Here is a 20,993-nt window from a genome sequence, read left to right on the forward strand (position 1 = left end):
AGCCAGGGCTACACGGTCACACCCTGTCTCAGAGAACAAGAAACAAAGCAGTGGCAGGGCTGAGAGTGGTGGTACAGCAACTCTGGTAAAGATGTGTGTCAATCCTGTATGACTAGCACTTAACAAAACAAAACGAGGTGAGTCAAACGTGGGGACCACTGCCCAAGAGGTTCATTTTCAAGAGCCAAAGTTGACCTCTGTGAAAGTTTTCTGGTTGTGGGAATTTTAAGGTCGAGTAGGTAAAATAAAGTAAGTGTGTGTCTCACTTGGTGGTCCTGGCTGGCCTGGAACTCACTATGTATAGAGAAGTCGAGGCTTAAACTCACAGAGGCCTACTCCACTCTACCTCTGAAGTGTTGGGATTGAAGGCATTGACCCAGTCCTGACCTGCGTATTTTTTTAGAGGATTCAATGAAACTGGATTCTGTAAGCATGTGGCCAGGGCTGAGAATCAATGCTAAATAAAATGATTTGGAGTAAGGATCCAACATCCATTTAGCTGACCCACAACACCTATCCTGGACATCAGTTATCTTGGAAGACAGGAAAGAATGCAAGACAACTTATTCCGGAGGATGTGATAGGAGGGTTAGTAGTTCCAGGTCAGTCTGGATCATGTAGCAGTACTTTGCTTATACATAAAATAAATAGCAGGAAGGGATGTTGGCTAAGCTCAGGCAAGTTTCAGGCAACATTGTGGATTGGGTAAGGAGTCATTGAAACAGTTTTCTTAAAGACATAAAGCCAACTTTGTTTTTCGAAACTGGGTGTTGGTATGTAGCCACTGGTCTCAAACTCGTGCCCCCCTCTGCGTTACTCTCTTTAGCGCTAAACTACTACATTCACTACTACTCTCCTGCCCCAAAGCCAGCTCTTGATCCACACACTGGGGAGTGGAAGAAGGGGGACAGCGTGCTCATAGATGGCTGAATCATTCTGCCCCATTTTACTGTGGAAACCCATCTAGGTTCAGAGTGTGAATAGCCTCGTTCGACACTTGTCTCTTTAAATTGGGGTTGAGCCTGACTGGACTCTAGCGCTCAGTGTTGGGCTGAAACCTAGGTCAGCTCTTTCCAGATGCAGTTCTCAGTTTCCATGACCTTCCAGAACTTCTGACTCCCAGCGAGGGGGCCCGAGGCGACCTAGATCTTGCTTCTAGACGAGGGGGCGTGGTAATCTCGTTCCCGCCTCCGGAGAGTGCAAAGCTCTTAACGGCGCATGGCTGACGTCATTTCCGCGCGCCACCATTACGCCCGTGTTGGACGCAGACCGCAGGCCGTGGTAGTGTCATCTGTTCCTGAAATTCGGTCTTGCTTGTCCCTTGCGAGGCATGGAGAGTGACTTTTACCTACGTTACTACGTGGGTCACAAAGGCAAGTTCGGTCATGAGTTCCTGGAGTTTGAATTCCGACCTGACGGTAAGAGCGGCCTCCCGCCTGCGGGCATTGGGACCGGACCGGGGGAGGGCGGCCGAGAAGGCGGGCTCTGGATTGTGGCTAAGCGAAGCAAGGGACTCAGACCGGTGGATGCTGTTGGGCTGTGAAAGGCGCTTTCTTTTGTCGGCTTCATTGGTTCTTTCTTCATCCGCTGGAGCTTCTTGGTATTTCTTAAAAAGCCAGATTGTTTACATTTCAACAAAGATTGAATGTCCATCTTCGAACAGGTTGTTTTCTAATCTGGGGACCGAGCAACGAAAATAAATTTTCCCTCTCGTGGAACATGTTTCAGAGCCGGAAGAAACCACAGTGACCTCTTGTAGTGAGGAGTGATCAAAATATAAGGTCGCTTTTAGAGAGCACTCTGAAGACTGGGTATTTGAATTAAGGCGTGATGGAAAAGGGAGCGACTTTTGAAGTTCAGGAAAGAAAAGCATCTATAGGAGTAGCACGTGTCAAGGTCATAGGGCCGCAAAGAACCAGCATATTTCAGGTGGTGACTGGAACGACCGAAGGACAGTAGGTGATGTTAGGAGCCTCACTATACAGGTGTTTGTAGGGCATGAATAGAAGCAACAGGAAACAGATGAAGACTTTTCAAGAGAAAAGATGTGGTTTATTCTTTTAAAAGTATCCTGGACAAGAAAATGTAGCATCAGGCCTATGTAATTACATTACTCTATCGCTCTGATATTTTCAATAGCTTCCCTTTTATCTTCCTGACAAAATTCAAACCCTTACCATGGCATACAGCCAGGATTGAGTTTCTGCCTGCCTTTCCAGCCCTACATTAATTATTCTTTCCACACTCTTAGAATCAAATGACTTTTTTATGCCTGCAGTGTCCCAAGCACTTTTTAGTTTTCAGCCTCTTTGCTGTGACTTCTGTCCAAAACACTGTCTTGTCTTCTTGGTCCTTTAACCTGTACCTACACTTTACTTGTACATTCCTCCTTTAGCCCCCCAACTGCCCCCAAAGCAACTTTATGCATGAAACTACTCAGATCTTCAGCCTACATTAGGTGGTTCTTTCCAAAGTTTACTCTTGTTTCTTTCTACCACAGCACCTAATACACTGTGGGCTGTTTTATTGTTTGATTTTTGAGACAGATTCTTACTGTGTAGCCCTGTCTGTGCCAGAATTGCAGTGCAGACCAGACTAGCCTCAAACTCAAGGAGATTCACCTACCTCTGCCTGCTGGGATTAATAGTGTGTGTCACCATGACTTTTTTAAATCTTTATCTTCAGGATATGCCCAAGGTAGTCTTTTGGTTGTACACATAACACAAAGAACCTTATGAACTAAATGTGCTCAATTTAAAAATGCAGAAATAGATCAGTAACTGTGCATTCGTGCTTGTTTGCTTGCTCGAATGCATGCAGCTTTCTTAGTTTTCACAACCGAGTTAAAATCAGCATGTTCTCTGTGCAGGTGAAAGCAATTAAAATTCCTGTTTGCATCTGAAGACGCTAACCTGCAGAACTGTTTGCCAGAGTTGAGAATGTGTTCTTTTGCTCTATCATCATAGCCTTTGCCAGGACTTTCAGGTCTTCTGTTGTTCAGTTGTGTAAAGTAAAGCACCAAAAAGATGAATATCCCAGCTGGGTAATGGGTTGAAACATTACATCTAATACAGGCAAAGCTGATATTCTTAGGAGGGTAATGATGACATGTTTATGTTTTCTAATACATTTCGTTCATTATTCTTCTCCCGAAGGTAAATTGCGATATGCCAACAACAGCAATTACAAAAATGACGTCATGATCAGGAAAGAGGTACGGACCTCTCCTCTACTCGTTAGCCTTCTGTTTCACATTGTTTATGCTCTCTCTGGTAATGGTAATGAAAGATGATCGGCGGGAAGCAAGCACTTATTTCTAAACAGCTAGATTATATCTCAGGTCTGATTCGCTTTTTCCCCCCAGTGCAGAATCAGTAGCTAGAAATTTTTTGAAATCTGTATGTCTTGGTTTGTACCCTTGATATACCCCGTACTGACTGTGTGACTGAACTGGCTGGACTTGTTCTCTGTAAAACAAAGGATGAGAAAACCTACCTTCCACTCCCACGTGCTATCACAGAAGTAAATATATTTACAGTGTTTGATATAGTTTCTAGTACATAGACTAGGAAGAGAGCATTGAATTTACTTCTGAAGAGGAAAGACATGGGGAAAGTCTTTTAAGTGCAGCTGATGGATCCCTTGTGTGACACTAGGAATTTTACATATATGTCTGTTCTTTAATCCTGATTATAAAAGCCCACGTGACAGTATTCTGCCATATTTTCATATAAGAAAATGATAGCCTAGATATTAAACCTGAGGCTTTAATAGTTATTCTTATCTATCTTGTAAGGGATGTTGATAGGAATTAGGGCCTATCCATATCTTAGTAAAGTTCCTGTGTCCATTCTGCTGGGATTTCTACCATATCATTAAGGCTTCATCACAACTGCTTTTCTTTTAGCCAGTTTGTTATACTTAAAAATATGACAGTCAGTATGTCTTTATACTATTTAGCAGTTCATTTTATGCCAAGTCAGCATCATATCTTTTTCTGTTTTATTGCATGACCCAGTGCTCCTCTAAAACATACTGTCTAATTAAGAATACTGGGATGAGGCACAGTTGATAGAGTGCTTGTCGTCATGAGGTTCTGGGTTTCATCCTTAGCTTCACAGAAACTGGTTATGCTAGTCATGTCTGTAATATCAGCACTGGGGAGGTTCAAGGCCAATCAGAGCTGTATAAAACCTTGTCTTTAAGAAGTAGTTGGTATTGGTTTTTTGTTACCACGATACCGTATGTCTGACAGAAGCTATTGCAGGATTATTGCCAGGAATCATAGATGCCTACAATCCCAGGACTTGGTAGTTGAAGGCAGGGGTATTAGAAATTCAAGTTGGACACAGTGATGGGGCTGGTGATGGTGTGTGATCTTAATCCCAGCACTCGAGAGGCAGAATGAGGGCAGTCTCTGAGTCTGAGACAGCCTGATCTAGAGTTTATAGTAAGTTTGAAGCCAGTGCGACTAAGTGAGACTTTCAAAGACAAAGAAGAGCTTATTTAGTTCATCATTCTGGAGGCTCAAAATCCAAACATGACAGCAGAGTGGGAATGCGTGTGGCCATGCAGTGTCCTCTCACAGACACTGGAGTCCACAGTTTCTCTGATGATACTCTACAATGATCTAATGACCTAACGTTAATTCCCACCTCTTCAAGGTCTGCACTGTTTCCCATAGTGCCAGCCTGAGGACCAGACCTTTAGTCACATAAATGGAGTTGGGAGGACACACTGAAATCATGTCCAAGCCATTCCACAGAGCAGAGGTGTCTCTCCGTCCATTGTCTGCTATATTAAAATACCTCAGGCTGGGTATAAAGAATGGATTCACCACTCAGTGAATTCCAAGACCCTGTCAGGTTTGGTGTATGGTGAGGACCCCATCTGTTCTGTATGGTGTCTTATTGCTGTAACCTCCTAAAACAAACTTTGTTCCTCATGTGACAAAGGAGCAAAGGGGGCCAAACAATTCCCTTCAATTCCCTTGCATCCTCTGTCCTTGTGCCCGATCTGTACTAAGGGCTTTACCTCTCACTCTGCTCACATTGGCAATTAAATTTCAACATAATCTGGGGCGGGGGCACAAACATTCAAACTAAAGCAGAGAGAGATGTGTGTGAAAAGGATGTGCCAGCAGGAAGCTGGGGAGCTGGAATGTTGTCATTGGATACGTGTGATCCTGACCCTCCTCATGGAGGTGCCAGAGACAGATCTTCAGGAGCAGTCATTTTTATCTCCTATCGTTTTCTGAGTTAGAATAATGTTGGCGTGCGGTGGTTTGAATGAGAATGGTTCCTATAGGCTCATACATCTTAACTTGATTCCAGGCTTATGTACATAAAAGTGTGATGGAAGAATTAAAGAGAATTATCGATGATAGTGAAATCACTAAAGAAGATGATGCTCTGTGGCCCCCTCCTGATCGAGTGGGCCGGCAGGTGAGTGCTTTATTGACTGCCCTTTGTACTTCTTACAGAGAGGACTGCTGCTCTGTGGGACATGGGGAGGAGGGAGCCCTACATGTCTAGGAATACCCTGTTCTAGGGAGCCATTAATTCCATGATGGTGCTGGGGATGCAGCTCAGATCCTCTGGAAGGGCAATCAGCTTTCCAGCCCAATATTACCATCTTGGTAATTAAAAAATAAAAGATAATTCTACCTTGAGTGCTACTTACTCTTCTACTGCAGACTTCTTTTTCTGTGTTTCTCATGTATCACCCTGTATCTCTATCCTAAAGCCTGGGGGCTTTTTCTGCTGGGCATGGTGGTGTATGCATCTGCCCTCAGCACTTGGGAACCAGAGGCCGGTGGATCTCTGGATTCTAGGCCAGCCTGGATCTACATAGCAAGTTCAAGGAGAAGATTTATAAATCTTACTTCATTAACGTTAAAACGTAGCTAGGCTGTTATAGTGGAAGAGGCAGGGGGATCTTGTGAGTTCCAGGACAGCCAGGGCTACACAGAGAAACCCTGTCTTAACAAATACATTTTAAAAAAACCTTAAAAGTTGTTTGCTAAAAGATATCAAAATAAAGTTGAAACAACCCACAGACTGGCTGAAGATTGTTAGAAAATATATTTAAACCAATAAAAAGATAACCCTGGGTAGGGAAAAATGTTGCAAAGGTTATAAGTAGACAGTTTATAGACTCGAATTATAGCTAGTAAACACAGAAAAGATCCACAGGTGCATTTGTAACCTGCAAAAGTAGGAGAACACTTAAAGCCTCCCCCAGGTCTTCAAAGGGATAAAAAGAGCCGGTACACTGCTGGTAGGAATGGAGTGTCTGTGCAGCCGCATCGGCAGCCATGTGGATGGGAGCTGGCAGAGTGAGCCTGGGGACCTAACCCAGGGCTAGCACAAATGTGTACTGTGAGCTCAGCCCCAAGACCTAGAACATTCTTGCCACATCATTTATAGTAACAAAATTTGGGAACTTAAGTCCACTCAGTAAGGAAATGGCATGTTCAGAGCATTTAAGTGTTGAGCAGTTCAATGAGGGTAAATCTTAGAAACAATATTGAATGAAAAAGAACGTGTACACATGTGCTGTGGCCATTTCTTTAAAAAGATGGTGTTAAGTCTTAAAAAAAGCAAGTGGAAGGAGTACACAGCAGCTTTAGGGGATGCCAGAGAATAGAGTGGAAGACAGGCATTAATGTGTGTTTCCTAAAAAGATGGAATGGGGATGGGGGCAGCAAGGTGGATCATAGGGTGAAGGTTCTTGCAGTCACACCTGACAGCTGTGTTCAGTCTCCAGAACCCATGAAAAGGTATGAGGAGAACCTTAATAAGTTGTCATCATACCTCCATGAATATGCTGAGATTCATGCCTTCATGCATATATCTTACACACACACACACACACACACACACACACACTAATGATGCAAACATAAAGACCAGAGTTTGGATGAGCCATTGTCCCGGTGTGCTTGATGAATGAACCAACACTGTCTGACTTTGGGTTTTGTTTTTTTTTTTTTTTTTAATTTCTTTTTTTTTTAGGAGCTTGAAATTGTCATTGGAGATGAACACATTTCTTTTACAACATCAAAAATTGGTTCCCTTATTGATGTCAACCAGTCTAAGTAAGCATATATGACATAATCAGTTGTTTCTGTTGTTAAAGATTGAAAAGTGTCAGCCACACGGGGCACCATCAAAGATGTGGTGCAGACACAGCGCAGAAGTGGGTGGTGGGATCCTCTTTATTCATAGGGGGCTCCAGGTTACAGTGGTTCAGTATCATGGAGGGGTTGGTTTTAGGAATTTAGGTACTAGAATCTTTAATGCCTAATCTCCTTATATAAAATATTGTCATGTTTGCATGGAGTCTGTGTACTTTCTATATACTTTAAGTCATCTTTGTAAAACCAGACTCTGTATAAATAGCTGTTAAAATGTATCGCTTAGGAAATGATGGCAAGAGAAAACATACATGTGACAGTTGGAAACCTCATAAGCCTAACGCATCCACCCATGGTTGAGCTTATGAGTGCAGAGCTCGCAGATTCGGGCCAGTTGTATTTTCAGAAGTTTCTTCTTTTATTTGTGGGGTTCATGCAGTTAATGCTTCCCAGTGACATGGAGGAATGCGTAGTGATAACCAGAAGAGAAAATGAAATGAAGCCATACAATACTGCTTACTGTGTGAACAACTTTCTTGGTGTTAACTGTTGAGAATAGTCAGTCCATCTTAGTCTTGGTGAAATTTGAATTCTTAGCACCAGGATGTGACACTATGTGCTAGAAAGAACCCATGGAATTTGGCAGTTCTCTGCTTCCTGGACATACTTGTCAGTCCTGCTTACTAGCTTTAAACTTTTTTTCTTCAATTCTGAGAACAATAATGATTGTAGAAAATACAGGAAATGTAGAAAAGAGAAAGGGAATGTTCTTTCATATCCTTGATAGACAACCAGTGATAACCATGACTGTCCAGGAACTCAGCTATGTAAGTCAGGCAGCCTTGAACTTTGAATAGAAGCATGTGTGTCTCCTATGCCCAGCGCTACCTAACATCTTCACATGTAAATTCTTAGTCTTAGCAAACACTAGGATCTGAGACATGGTGGTGCATACTTGAAATCTCAAGTACTTGGGAGAGATAGCACAGAAATATCGGATCACACTGTGAACCCCAAGATTATTTACTTTGAAAAACCCTACCTTTAATTGTAGTATGGCTCAGCCTTTGCATGCACCTTTAATCCAAGAACTTTCTGCTTGGATATTGTAAACAGATTAAATAAACTCAATCACTGGCTGAAAGGCAGAGCAAACAGTTGACCGAGAATGAACAGAAGAAGAAAACCATAGAGAGTAACAGGAAGTCAGGAGGGCAGATAGACACACAGGAAGTAGAAGAAAGGGGCTTCAGTTTGAAGGATTTTTTTAGGAAATGGCTTCTGGGACATTAGCTGATGAGGAAGGTCAGCTAGGTGCTTTCTCTGTCCTTCTGAGATAGGAGGCTTTCACCCCAGCATCTGGCTCTGCAATCTTCATTGATAAAACCAAACAATTGAGATTTTGTTTAACAAAAACAACACCATAGGAATCCCATGGTTGAGCCATCCTGGTGTATATAACAAGATCCAGCCTCAAAAACAAAACAATTTTTTAAAAGATTTATTTATTATTTATAAGTACACTGTAGCTGTCTTCAGACACACCAGAAGAGGGCATCAGATCTCATTACAGATGGTTGTGAGCCACCATGTGGTTGCTGGGAATTGAACTCAAGACCTCTGGAAGAGCAGTCAGTGCTCTGAACTGCTGAGCCATCTCTCCAGCCTAACAAAACAAATTTTAACCCCTTCACCCTGTAGGAGGGTGGAGGTGTGACTTTTTGTTTAGGTTTGTGGTGCTAGGAATCGAACATGGTTAGAGACTTGCATTTGTCCACCACTAACTGACCTGAATTTCCACTTCTACATATAGTTTTGTTTTGAAAGTACAAGAGACAAACTGTTGTAGAAATCAGGTTTTTTTCCCTTAATTTAACATATTTTCACAATAAAAACAACATTGCTTAAATGGCTTCATAATACTCCATTTTAAAGGACGTGTGCTTCCTCAGTCTTTATTACTGTAAATATCTTCATAAGGAACATTTTTGTAGTAATCGGGGTTATTAATTCTTTTGTATTTGCCGATTTTTCTCTGCTTCTTAAACATTTTGGTTTTCTTTTGTATTTTAGGGATCCAGAAGGCTTACGAGTGTTTTATTATCTTGTCCAGGACCTGAAGTGTTTAGTCTTCAGTCTTATTGGATTACACTTCAAGATCAAACCAATCTAGATTGAATATTGTGGACACAAGGTGGGTGGGAGGCTTTAGTTACCGTAATTAGGATTTTTTTTCTGTATATTGGGGCGATTTTTGTAAACAATAAATAATGTCTTTAAAAAATGTGATAACATCTTTTTTGTTATTTTTTAAACACCTAAATATCTGAATTTTCAGCATGTAAATGCAAACATTCTATAGGAGATTTGTCAAAGGAAAGGAAAAAAAAACCTGAGCAACTGCCTAAAAACTGCCATTTTACAGGAAATAATAGGAAAGGTTTAAAAATACAGTGAGGGCCAAAGAGATGGTTCTGGCAGTGCAAGCTTTAGCTGGATAAAACTGACCACCACCCACATCCCCGGGATCTCCACTGGGCCAGCTATCCTGGACTAAGCCACACAGTAGTAGAAAGAGACCCTGCCTTAATAAGGTGGAAGGCAAGATCTCAGAACTTCCACTCCTGTTCTGTTCCATGGGTGTGTGCCCACACACACATCTAAATTTTTTCAGTATAGTGAGAATTATGAATCTCATTAGCAATATTCCAGGACAAGGTACCTGGATTTTGTTTTGACAAAGCCTCCCTTCCCTTTGCCCAGGATAACTTTGAACTTGGGATCAGTCTCCCAAGTGTTGGAATTACAGGCAGGTGACAACACACCCAGTTCAACCTGGATTTTTAACTTTCGAGGGAAATGGAAACCCTGAAAATGTACAAGATAATTAATTGCTGGAGTTATAGTTCAGTAGTAAAACGTGGCTAGCATTAGTGTTACCTTCTCAGGCATGAAATTGTACTGTGGTTGGGCCTTTTTACATATCCTTTATTTCAGTGTGAAGGAAAACTTAAGTAGGTAGATTGGCAGGAGCTTTCTCTTGCCATTACTTAAATTTACTTGATAGGTTTCATCTTGCTGAAAGGACATGAGTAAATACATAGCCTTAGAGACATTCCAGTCTGAGACAAGGTCCCAAGCGTCCTCAGACTTTTCTGCTTCGGGTTAAGGATATCATTTGTATCTGACATGCCAGGATGCCAGACTTCTGAGATAAAAGCCAGTCTGGCGGTGTCAGCAAGTAGGGAGATGGCTCAGCCGTCAAGAGAACTTGCTGCTCGAGTAAAGGACCCTATCCTGTTCCTAACATCCACGGGATTGCTCACATCAATCTGTTAGAAAGGGTTATGGTACCCTCTTATAGCCTCAGTAGGAGCTGCATGCATGTGGAGCACAGACATACTACCTGCCAAAATAAACACACAAAATTTAAAAAGACTAGGCCATAAATGCCAGCACTGGGGAGGCAGAGGCAGGTGGATCTCTTTGAATTCGAAGCGAGGTCTATAAAGCGAGTGCAGGACAGCTAGGGCTATTATTAAAAAGATGAACCCTGTCTCGAAAAGAGTGGAACATATTTTCGAATGTTGGTGCCCACAGCTCCTGCAGTGTCGTTAAGTATGTGACTCTAAGGTTGGGGAAAGCCAGCCCTGTTCAGACAGGTAGACACAGGGCAGCCCTGTGGGAAAGGTCCGCAGCATCAGATCACGTAGATCAAAGTGGGCAGTTTAGAAGGGCGACTATCCCAAATCTGCGAGGCTGCAATGTAATCTGAGAAGCCTCAGGACCACGGGGTAGTGAGAACCGAGGGCCTAGAAAAGGCAGAGGATTTTGAGCCCGTTTAGTGATGGACAGACTAAGAATCAGGAACTATCTCTAGCAGTAGCGATTACATCTGTTCCAGCGAACCTACAACCAACAGAGAACAGCCCTGCACAGCCGTTTAAGGAGGGACAAACCAGGAAAAACCAACCAACACTGCTCACCAACGGCCCGCTCCCCGCCCACCCGTACTGAGGCTGCGCGGTGCGCCAAGCCTTTTACGACCGGCCGGAAAGCAGCTGTCGCGGCTGAACAACGTGAACCAAGCTGCTATGGGGGTAAGGGGACGCGATTCTCTATCGGGGCATCCCATCCGGTAGCCGAGTGAGGGGTGGGGCGGAGATAACGAGGAGCTCTAAGTCGTGAGCTCAGGCCAGGAGGGAATGGAAGGAGTGAGGCCCTGGAGACCGGGCTTCAGCCGGGAGGGGCGGAGTGGGGCGTGGCACGCAGCTGAGGCCTTGCATTCAGCTTGTCCCGCCCACTTCTCAGAAAATCGCTCTGCAGCTCAAAGCCACGCTGGAGAACGTCACGAACCTTCGGCCGGTGGGCGAGGACTTCCGGTGGTACCTGAAGGTACGATGGAAGGCGGACTTCTTCTGGGAAGGGGAGGAGCATCGGGGAGCAGTGCGCATCTTAGTGCTCATGGCCAAGCCATGATCTCAGTGTTGAACTGGGAGCTTTTCTGTTCTGTTGGGTCTGAGGTACTTACCCAGGCATCTAAGTGAGTTTTTAGGATGGAACTTTAAATTTTATTTTTATTGATTAAACATTAGTCTTACGTAATCTAGGCTGGCCTTGAGTTCTTTTATGTATCGAAGGATGACTTTGAACTCCTGGTCTTGCTAGGATTGCTAGGATTACACACTGGAGTTTTCTGTTTGTGCCCCCCTTTTGTTCTGGGGGTATATCTGAATTTGGGGCAGCACACTAGTACTCTCCTGATGTGAAATCCTTCCAGCTCTTGGTTTGTAAACGTACACTGAACAAAATGTTATTTGAAGGGACCTTGTGATTGCTTAGTATAGGGAATAAACTCAGCTTGTTTTATTTGCTGGCTTTACTTACTGTGAAAGTTGACCACCCTTTGTCCTCACACAGTGCTAGTCAACTGGGTAGGTACTCTGCCCTATAGTCTGTAGAGGTTAAAACAGTGTGAGGCTCTTTATTGTAGCAGATTATGCTTTATTCTCCTAGTCTATCTCAGTGACTCACATCCCTAACCAAAAAGCCTTGTCTTTCTGGAGGCCATAACTGATCACTTTTATTTCCCCACACACAACACCCCATACTAGACAAATGCTCTACCATTGCACCCACAGCTCTTATTTCCAAATGTTTAGAGCAGGAGATCCAGTGCTCATTTGAAGAATGAACTTCTCTGACTTGAAGAAACACAGAATAATGAAGGAGAGAAAAACAGTAACAAAATGATGAACTGTTAACCCCAGCTCTCAGGACTCTAAGCACAGAGCTCCTAACCAGCAGAGTTGCTGGAGGCCTGTGACAACCTAGAGTCCCCAGCCAAATGGCACAGATTCTAGAGGAGGACAGGGGTGACAGCATCAGAAACAACGTGCTCTTACCTGGAAATAAATCTGCTCATGTCCTCATTGGAACTGACTGTAGGATGATGTAAGAATCACCTAGAAGATGGGATACATTATGTACAGAGGCACTCATTTGTAACATAACCCCAGTACTGGAAAGCAGAGGCAGGAAGATCTCAGGCTCAAAAACAGTTTGGGCTATGTAGTGAGATCTCATCTAAAATAAATAAATTTGGGGATATTAGGGGCTGGAGAGATGGCTCAGTGGTTAAGAGCACTGACTGCTCTCCCAGAGGTCCTGAGTTAAATTCCCAGCAACCACATAATGGTTCATAACCGTATATAATGGAATCTGATGCCCTCTTCTGGTGTGTCTGAAGACAGCCACAGTGTATATAATGAATAAACCTTTAAAATATTAAAAAAAAAAAAAAAAAAGAGGCATTAGGCTATGAGCTTGTTTACACTATGCCGTACCCTTCCCATGATGTCTTTCCAAGTAAGTCACCTGTTCAACTAATATTTTTTTTCTTCCCCAAGATGAAATGTGGCAACTGTGGTGAGGTTTCAGAGAAGTGGCAATATATCCGGCTGATGGTAATGGTTCTTACCACATAAACACATATGCTCCTGGGCAGAAATTTGGGGAAACTGGCCTTCATCTCTCTTTCCTTAGACCATTTGGGGGGCAGGCGTTGAGAGAGAACCAATGTGACCCACATGGGGAACAACAGGCAGCTTTGGGATATGAGGCAGAGTTCAAAATCAAGAGGGACTTTTTTGTCAACCACAAAAAGACTCTTTAAGATTCTGCCCCACCTAGGGAATTGAGTCCAGGGTTTTGCACACCCTGAGCATGTTATACTACTGAGCTCTGCTTAACCCTCTTGTCACTTGTCAGCAAGTGAACTCACTTCTGTCTGTGGGCTTAGTTTTTTCCACTGGATGAGGTGGTGGGATGAAATCTTTCTGTTTGCTTTTTGTCAGGACAGTGTGGCGCTGAAGGGAGGCCGAGGCAGTGCCTCCATGGTCCAGAAGTGCAAGCTGTGTGCACGGGAAAACTCTATTGGTAGGTCAGGCCGTGCCTACCGGGCTCTTCCAGGCTGACTGGAAGGAGCATGCTTGTGTTGTGCAGGGATGGACTTGGGTGTGAATTACTAAACCCCGTGCAGCTCTTTTTCCCCAGGTCATGTCTGGGCACCTGAGTGATCCTGGGTATAAATTCAAGTCAGCTTTTCCTTTTTGTATTTCAGAAATTTTGAGCGGCACTATCAAGTCTTACAATGTAAGTTTCTGCTGCAGCATTAGAAATGGTGGGATTAAATCTGACCTGATGGCTGGGGGAGTGGGTTCCGAGTACCCGCATCAGAGTGGCCTGCCACTGGACATCGCCCCATGTACTTTTTGTTTTGCTTGAGACTAGCTCTCAGTGGTAGCTCAGGCAAGCTCATCATGCTCCTTTCGGCCTCCTGAATGCTGAGTCCAGGTACTTGACACCATGGTCCCCTGCTTACTGCTCTCTCATGAACGTAGCTCAGTTGTTCATTTGCTCAGGACCTTTTGTCCACCATATCTACATTATTCACTGGTTGATACTGCAGTGTTTTCCTGAAAGTACAGGGGATGAAAATCAGGGCATGGTGCTCCGTAGTCTGAGCCCATGGATGAAGTAGACATGGATTTCTGCCTACCCACCTCCCAAGAGGTACCTTCTCCAGCCCTTCTCTTCATGACATGGTAGATGGTGGCTTTTTTCCCCCTTATTTTTTTAAGATATATTTATTATGTATTTAGTGTTCTGTCTGCTTGCAGGACAGAAGAGGGCACCAGATCTCATTATAGATGATTATGAGTTACCATCTATAGCAACTGCTGGAAATTGAACTCAGAACCTCTGGAAGAGCAGACAGTGCTCTTAACCTCTGAGCCATCTCTCCAGCCCAACATGGTGGATGGTTAGCAAAAGGGTATGGTGTCCTTACTGAGAATATGTTGATGGTCTAGAGCCCTTGTGGCTTAACATTCTGTCTTGGTCATTTACTATTCATGTAACATAGTGTTAGGGTCAATGCTTGACTCTTAGTGTATGATTCAGATTCTTACAATAAACATGTAGAGTTTCCTCTGCTCTATTGACATGCAGGAAGGCTGATCCAAGGACCCTTACTCTCCTACAGAATCTGTGTCTACAGAAGGTCCTATTGGGAGCAGTACCCAAAACAGGCTTTTTGATTATTTTAAAGACCAATCTTGCTCTGGGTCTTATTCAAGGCTCATGGGTCCAGTAAGGGCCCACAAGGTAGAAAGGACAGAAGGCATGGGGTCTCCCTAAGGCCCATTAGGCCTGCCTCCTCAATACACTTCCTCTCTAGGCTGAAGACAATGAGAAGTTCAAGACAATAGTAGAGTTTGAGTGCCGGGGCCTTGAACCAATTGACTTCCAGCCCCAGGTATGTATTTTAATACTCTCTGTGGTGGGAATGAAATGAGTGAACTTTGCTTCTTATAGAAACTAAAATAGGAATTCCCCATCTTGCTCTTCCCGTCCATGTTCAAGCACTGAGCTACAACACAAAGCAGGAAGTCTGTGAATTGCAACTGTCACTTATTAAATGCCTGCTGTGTGCTGTATTCATGCCCATCACCTTTCTGTGTTACTTCATTTCATCCTTACTGCAACCCTAGTTATATTCATCCTAGTTTTTAGACAAGGGAACTTCAGAGACTGCGGCGTGGCAGACTCCTACAGTCAGTAAGCAGGGACTGTGATTCGAACCCATGTCTGAGTCTTACAGTCAGTGCTCATCCCTTATTTGTACAATTCACCTTACAGTAAACCTGTGGGGTAAGTTAGAGAAGATGGTGTTGGCATCCCATATCATAATCAAAAACAAATAAAAATCTTCAGCCACACAGAAAGTTTAAGGCCAGCCTGGGATCATGAGACCCTGTCTCAGGATCAAACAAACAAAACCTAGGTTCAGAGCCAGGCATAGTGCGGCCCACCTATAATCCCAGCACTCAGGAGGCTGAGGCAGGTGGATTTCTGTGAGTTCAAAGACAGCTCAGTCTCCTTAGCAAATTCCAGGATAACCAAGGATATGTAGAGAGGCCTGTCTCACCAAACAAACACCCCACAAACTAAGGCTCAGAGAGGGAAGTAGGGTGCATACCCAGTCCTCACACAGATAGAATGAGGGGAGAGTTTATCCCTATCCTGCCTTTATACTTGGTTAGATTTTGTTAACACAAACCTGAGTAGGAAACAGCTGAAGAACTGTCCCCCTTGCTGATCGAGGTGGGCCTGGGAGATACAAGAAAAATAGCTGGGTCTGGCCGTGGTTACATGCCTTTACTCCCAGTGCTTGAGGGGCAGAGGCAGGCGGATCTCTGTGAGCTCAAAACCAACATGATTTACAGAGCAAGTTCCAGGTCAGCCAGGACTACATAGTGAGACTGCCTCAAAACCAGAAAAGGATGGGAAAGAAAAGCTCTGAGCAGGCCAGGGAGCTCTCCTCCTAGATGCTCTGCCTATTTGTAGGGTCCCGCCTGGTGTCCCTGGATGATGGCCGTGCGAGAAGTAAGCCCTGGCTCTCCCAAGGTACTTTTGGGTCATGGTGCTTATCACAGCAACAGAAAGGAAACCAGGGCTGTAATTTAGAGACACCATGGCAGTGCCAAGTAACTTGGAAACTGGAGTTTTTCAGGAGCAGTTGTATACGCTGAAGTCGCCTTTCATCTTGAAGGCTTTGCTAGGAAGAGCAGGCCTGGGGAAGTATTCACAGGCACCTTCTTTTCCCTAACCTCCCTACTGTCTTCCTGTCCCCTGCAGGCTGGGTTTGCTGCTGAAGGTATGGAGTCAGGGACAGTCTTCAGTGACATTAATCTACAAGAAAAGGTGAGACTTGGGGATCCTGCAAGGTGTTACACGGTACCTGGTAGAAATCTCTTTTTGGCAAAAAGGGCTTTTGAGCTAGCTCCAGATTTCCGTGCTTTTGGTTGGTGATTCTGCTATTGATATGGCCAGAAGCGCGATGCTTAAGGGCGGTGGCCAGAGTCCGGCTCCAGCGGTCAGGGTTCTGAGGCGGAACTGTGAAGCTGGCAATAAGAAGACACACAGACATGTTACAGTCGAAGCAAGCTCATATTTTCTCTTGTTCTCTAATGTGGTTTTCCTCATCTCTTATTTCCTGCTCAGAACAAAAGTCTTTGCAGAAAGAAATTACCTCATAATCCTGTCACATATTTCAAAAAACAAATTTCCTCAGAAGCCCACATGTAATTAAGCATTCTCCCTACTATTTTTGCTCCCATAATTACATCTTTACCCCAAAGCAATATTTTTTATTATTGATTAACAAGGTTTAATTCAAATCAAAGTATATTTCAGCCAGCTTTCTTTTACCAGCTGGCAGCAGCGTGCAGTTGTTCTAGTGTACAAAGCCTTGCTGAGCTGGCCTAGATGACCATCTACTTCCTTCTCTCTCACTCCCAGTAGGGTCCTTTATTTTCCTTTCAGCAGTTTTCTCCAGGTGCATACCAAAAACCTGTAATTTCATCTGTAAGCTACACGACAGGAAACTCAGACCTGACCATAGTCACAGAATCATTGGCCTGTCTCACAGGCAACACTTGCGAGCTAGCAGTGCCTGAAATGTCCCTGTTCTTATATCCTATCTTCAGTAAATCTCGCATCCAGCTGAAAAGAGGTATTTTCTAGTTTTATTGCTCTTTTCTATATCCCTCATAAGAAGCCCAGGCCACTTGTACCTTTAAACTATTCTCAGAAAGTTGAACTGAATCATTAGTTCGTGTAAATAGCACTGTCCTGGAAAGACCATCACTGTCCTACAGGTGAACTGCCCAGAGCGGAGTGGGGATAATCACACCACAATAAACACAACGTGGTAGAATCAAGCATGATAAGGCCTAGCAGCAGCAAGGGGCACTCTGAACACCCCCCGCCCCAGGCTTTGCCTCTCCAAGGTAAACCAATGGCTGCTCTGCTAACCGGTGACCTGAACTCCATTAGCTTCATTGCTGACTACAGTTTCTCTAGCACGGCCGCCGCCAGGCAGTCCATGGTTATATGTGCAGGAAGGCCGGATGTGCCCGACACAGTGCACAGTCAGGCCCAAGTTACAGTGCTGGTGGCTGAGCTACATAGTAAGTGTGCTGCTCTTAAACACATAAAGTAGAGTATGTTACTGGTTGATGAAAGTTGTGTGACCAGCTCATGAGACGCTAACCCTGCTCCTAGGAGGAGTAGTTGAAGTGTGAGTGATCACTGTAGTACTGACTCAACCCCGCAGATAGACAAGTCTAGTGCTCCAGCTCTGAAGGGCGAACTGTGAAGGATGACACCAGCTCTTTGTTTGTTTGCCCGGCTCCTTTAACAGCAGTAACCGAGCTCAGGTTTGGGGAAATGACATGACTGACCTGGTTACAAGACCAAGAGATGGGGTTTAGGCCTGGGCTGTCTGCTCTGTTAAGGGTCTCCTGTGTTCATAACTAGCTGAGTCAGAGCCTGGATTGGTTCTCCACTGTCCACATTGTCCTTTTCTGCCTTAAAAGGCTCATGCTGCCTTCTTATTTCATAGGACTGGACAGACTATGATGAAAAGGCTCAGGAGTCTGTGGGGATCTTCGAGGTCACCCATCAGTTTGTGAAGTGCTGAACTCTCTGCCTGCAAACCTGCCTGTAAGAAGGAAGAGACAGAGTTCCCCGAGCGCAGTTCCCGTGGAGGCTTCTCATCTCTGCTCTCCTAAGCACCTGTACCAAGCCCTCAGTGTGCATGCCAGGGTTTTCCACAGCTCCGAGTCCCACCAATAAAGCCCGTTGGTGCCACAGTGGTGTGTGAAGGTGGTCTTAGCAATCCTTCCTCCACAGATAAGGATGGACTCTGGAGGTCTTTGCTTTGTAATCGTGTGCTGTACCTGATCAGTTTGCACACAGCTTATCTAAAGGCTCTCCAGCTCTTAGAAGCAGGCAGGTCAGCCTACAGGGTCACAGGCATGAAAGCCACTGGCACAAAGGGCAGAGAAGCCCGTGGAGCTGCTGTGGACCTAGAAGCTCCAAACTAAAGCACTCCCTGATCATGCGACTCTCCAGTAAACCCTGGTATCTCTGTTAGCTGCTCGTCTCACACCCGAGAGCCCACGCCAGACACCAGCAGCCCACTGCTGCCACATGTTTGTCTACTGCAGATTTCCTGTGATGGCTCTGTCCACTGGCTGTGATAGTGTACTTCCTGTCAGAGTCAACATGAAAGTTCTTCCTTGTGTGGAATCAGCCTCTGCGTCCCCTGAAGCACCTCTTGCTGGTCCCAACGTATCTCCTGTTCTGCTTCCAGACAGTTCTCAGAGTGAAGGCAGCAGTCATGGCCTTCTGAGTCTCGTGGAACCAAAGATCCTCATACAGCCAACAGAGCTGCTGGGCGCAGTACTAGGCAATGAGTGTGTTGTACCTTCTTACTTGGCAAACCACTATTTGGAAAACCTGTTTCCACACACTTATTTCTCCAATATTCTACTGGAGCAACAACAAAAATATATTTTAATTATGTATACTTGTGTGTATTTATGTGTAGGTATGTGGGTGTGAGTGCAGGTACCCTTGGAGACCAGAAGGGGATGTCATGTTCCTTAGAACTAGTTACAGGCTATTTTGACCCACCCAGTGTGGATCCTAGGAACCAACCCGGGCCTTCTGCAAGAGCATTGTGTGCTCTTAACTGCTGAGCCATCTCATCTGTAGCCCGTTTTCCTACTTCCGAGAGTAGAGAAGGGCATGTGGTCCCCAGGCTGGTTAAGAGGGCTAAACCGAGGGCGCTGGCAAACGGGCCACATCTAAGATTGGAGGAAGGTGTCTGCTTGCCTCCCTTCTAGTCTGCCAACCATGCTGTGAATACCAAACTCCCAGTCCCATGGGAGTGTCTAAAGAGAGACCACGAGAAAAGGGAGAGGAAGAAGGAGGAAAGTGCCGTGGGAAGGTGAGCTGTGAGCACATGGCCGTACAGCCCACCGGTTGGAGTAAGAGTGGCCCAGGCAGGACATTCAAGTGATAGCTCGAGGTTACTGACAACCAAGTGGATGACCTAGCATAGAGGGCTGATATCTGCCTTTAAGGCATATTAAAACAGGAACATCTCTGTTCCCTGCTTCCTGGGTGCTTCTGTGACTGACAGAATGGTTTCCAGCCTCCCTCAAGGCAGGCTCTCACCCACTAGCTCAAGCCTCAGTCTGTCCTAGAAGCAGGCAGGTAGCCCTGCACTTGGGAAGTAGCTTTTCTTGTTTCTAGTCTCTATACAGCCAGTGTGTGTTCATGAAATCACTCTTGGTTGAAGAAGGCTAGGGAACCCAAGTCGTCATCAAGAAGCGAAATAGATTATGCAGACAGGTAACATTAATACCTGTTTAACCAAAACAGTAACAAAGACCTTACCAGACCAAGAATTAGGAGAAAGCCAAGAGCAAGTGTCGTGTTTATAAGGAAAGGTCGGTGTTGAGGACTGTCACTGCTTCTGGTTGTTTTGCTGGGTCCCACCAGCCTGATAAAAAAGGATGAAAAAAGGAAAGAACTAAAAAATGTCCAGAACAGTTCAGAGGTGCTGCTAGATTTAGGATCAGTGAGGAACCAAAGGCATTTCAATTAATTGACAAGCAAAGATTAATTCAAGAAAAGATGTGTTTTATAATAGCCTAGGGTGGGCTGTCTCTCAGGGGCAGAGCACAGAACAGCCCCTGGTTACACTTCAGGACCACAAAGTGAGAAAATAATAGAATATATACCTGGTTTCCCAGACTAACAAGGATCTAATCTCAAGGAAGTTTATAACAATGGAGAATACTATTAAGCTTCACTGAACGTCATTAAAGACCTACATTATAATTATAGGTAGACAGACAGTATTCAGTCAGACACCCATTTTCAAAAACTTCATTTTATAAATTTCATTGAAATTGCAACTTCTGCTCAAACAGAACTTGAGACAATTCCGAAATCCCTATGACTTATGTACCAGATACCACAGCTTACAGGGCAGTGGCAGTTAAGCTAGCCTTGTGATAGCCAAACAGATCAATAAACGGGTTAAGCAGACCCACTGATAAAAAACATTAATGACAGATGGTGTTGCAAATGAACATATTAATTATTAACTCTTTGTGTGTAGAGATAAGTGTTAAATTGCAGTGAGGCAAGGTTGGAGCCCTACTTCACTGTGCACTGAATATGTGTTCCAACCAAGGCTTGTAAGCTTGGGTTTTGATGCTGACATAGGCAGGAGAGGCTTACTGGGCTCAGCATCTGCCTCTCTGCAAACCCTGGGCAAGTATCCTTCATCTTGGGACCTTATTTTCTTCATGTAAGCATGAAGACAGTTTCTGCTCTGTAGTGTTACTCAAGATCAGTCCAGATGCTGTCTGAGGACATCACAGCACACGTGCCTCACATACACAAATGTTAAATAGACTAGTAAGATGGT

The 20,993-nt window shown here is 44.4% G+C and overlaps 2 protein-coding genes across 2 annotated transcripts; both read left to right on the top strand.

Annotated features, from left to right (window-relative positions):
* The first annotated feature begins 1,252 nt into the window (after positions 1 to 1,252).
* On the top strand, positions 1,253 to 9,414 carry MAGOH (mago homolog, exon junction complex subunit). The gene is made up of 5 exons (XM_080921980.1): positions 1,253 to 1,418; positions 3,156 to 3,214; positions 5,334 to 5,444; positions 7,017 to 7,099; positions 9,212 to 9,414. Exons 1-5 carry the CDS (start codon positions 1,331 to 1,333, stop codon positions 9,309 to 9,311), a joined length of 441 nt encoding a protein of 146 aa, XP_080778106.1. The 5' UTR covers positions 1,253 to 1,330; the 3' UTR covers positions 9,312 to 9,414.
* A 1,776-nt stretch (positions 9,415 to 11,190) lies between these two features.
* On the top strand, positions 11,191 to 19,010 carry CZIB (CXXC motif containing zinc binding protein). The gene is made up of 8 exons (XM_080921894.1): positions 11,191 to 11,238; positions 11,450 to 11,533; positions 13,048 to 13,104; positions 13,495 to 13,576; positions 13,761 to 13,792; positions 14,880 to 14,957; positions 16,340 to 16,405; positions 18,108 to 19,010. Exons 1-8 carry the CDS (start codon positions 11,233 to 11,235, stop codon positions 18,183 to 18,185), a joined length of 483 nt encoding a protein of 160 aa, XP_080778020.1. The 5' UTR covers positions 11,191 to 11,232; the 3' UTR covers positions 18,186 to 19,010.
* Positions 19,011 to 20,993: the final 1,983 nt, after the last annotated feature.

Source organism: Micromys minutus (assembly GCF_963924665.1).
Source record: "Micromys minutus genome assembly, chromosome: 9".
Lineage (NCBI taxonomy): Eukaryota > Metazoa > Chordata > Mammalia > Rodentia > Muridae > Micromys > Micromys minutus.

Coding starts and splice junctions, on each gene's coding strand:
- MAGOH (XM_080921980.1), top strand. CDS start 1,331: ATGGAGAGTGACTTTTACCTACGTTACTACGTGGGTCACAAAGGCAAG. Junction 1,419..3,155: donor GTTTGAATTCCGACCTGACG/GTAAGAGCGGCC, acceptor CTTCTCCCGAAG/GTAAATTGCGATATGCCAAC. Junction 7,100..9,211: donor ATTGATGTCAACCAGTCTAA/GTAAGCATATAT, acceptor TTTGTATTTTAG/GGATCCAGAAGGCTTACGAG.
- CZIB (XM_080921894.1), top strand. Junction 11,534..13,047: donor ACTTCCGGTGGTACCTGAAG/GTACGATGGAAG, acceptor TTCTTCCCCAAG/ATGAAATGTGGCAACTGTGG. Junction 13,793..14,879: donor GCACTATCAAGTCTTACAAT/GTAAGTTTCTGC, acceptor CTTCCTCTCTAG/GCTGAAGACAATGAGAAGTT.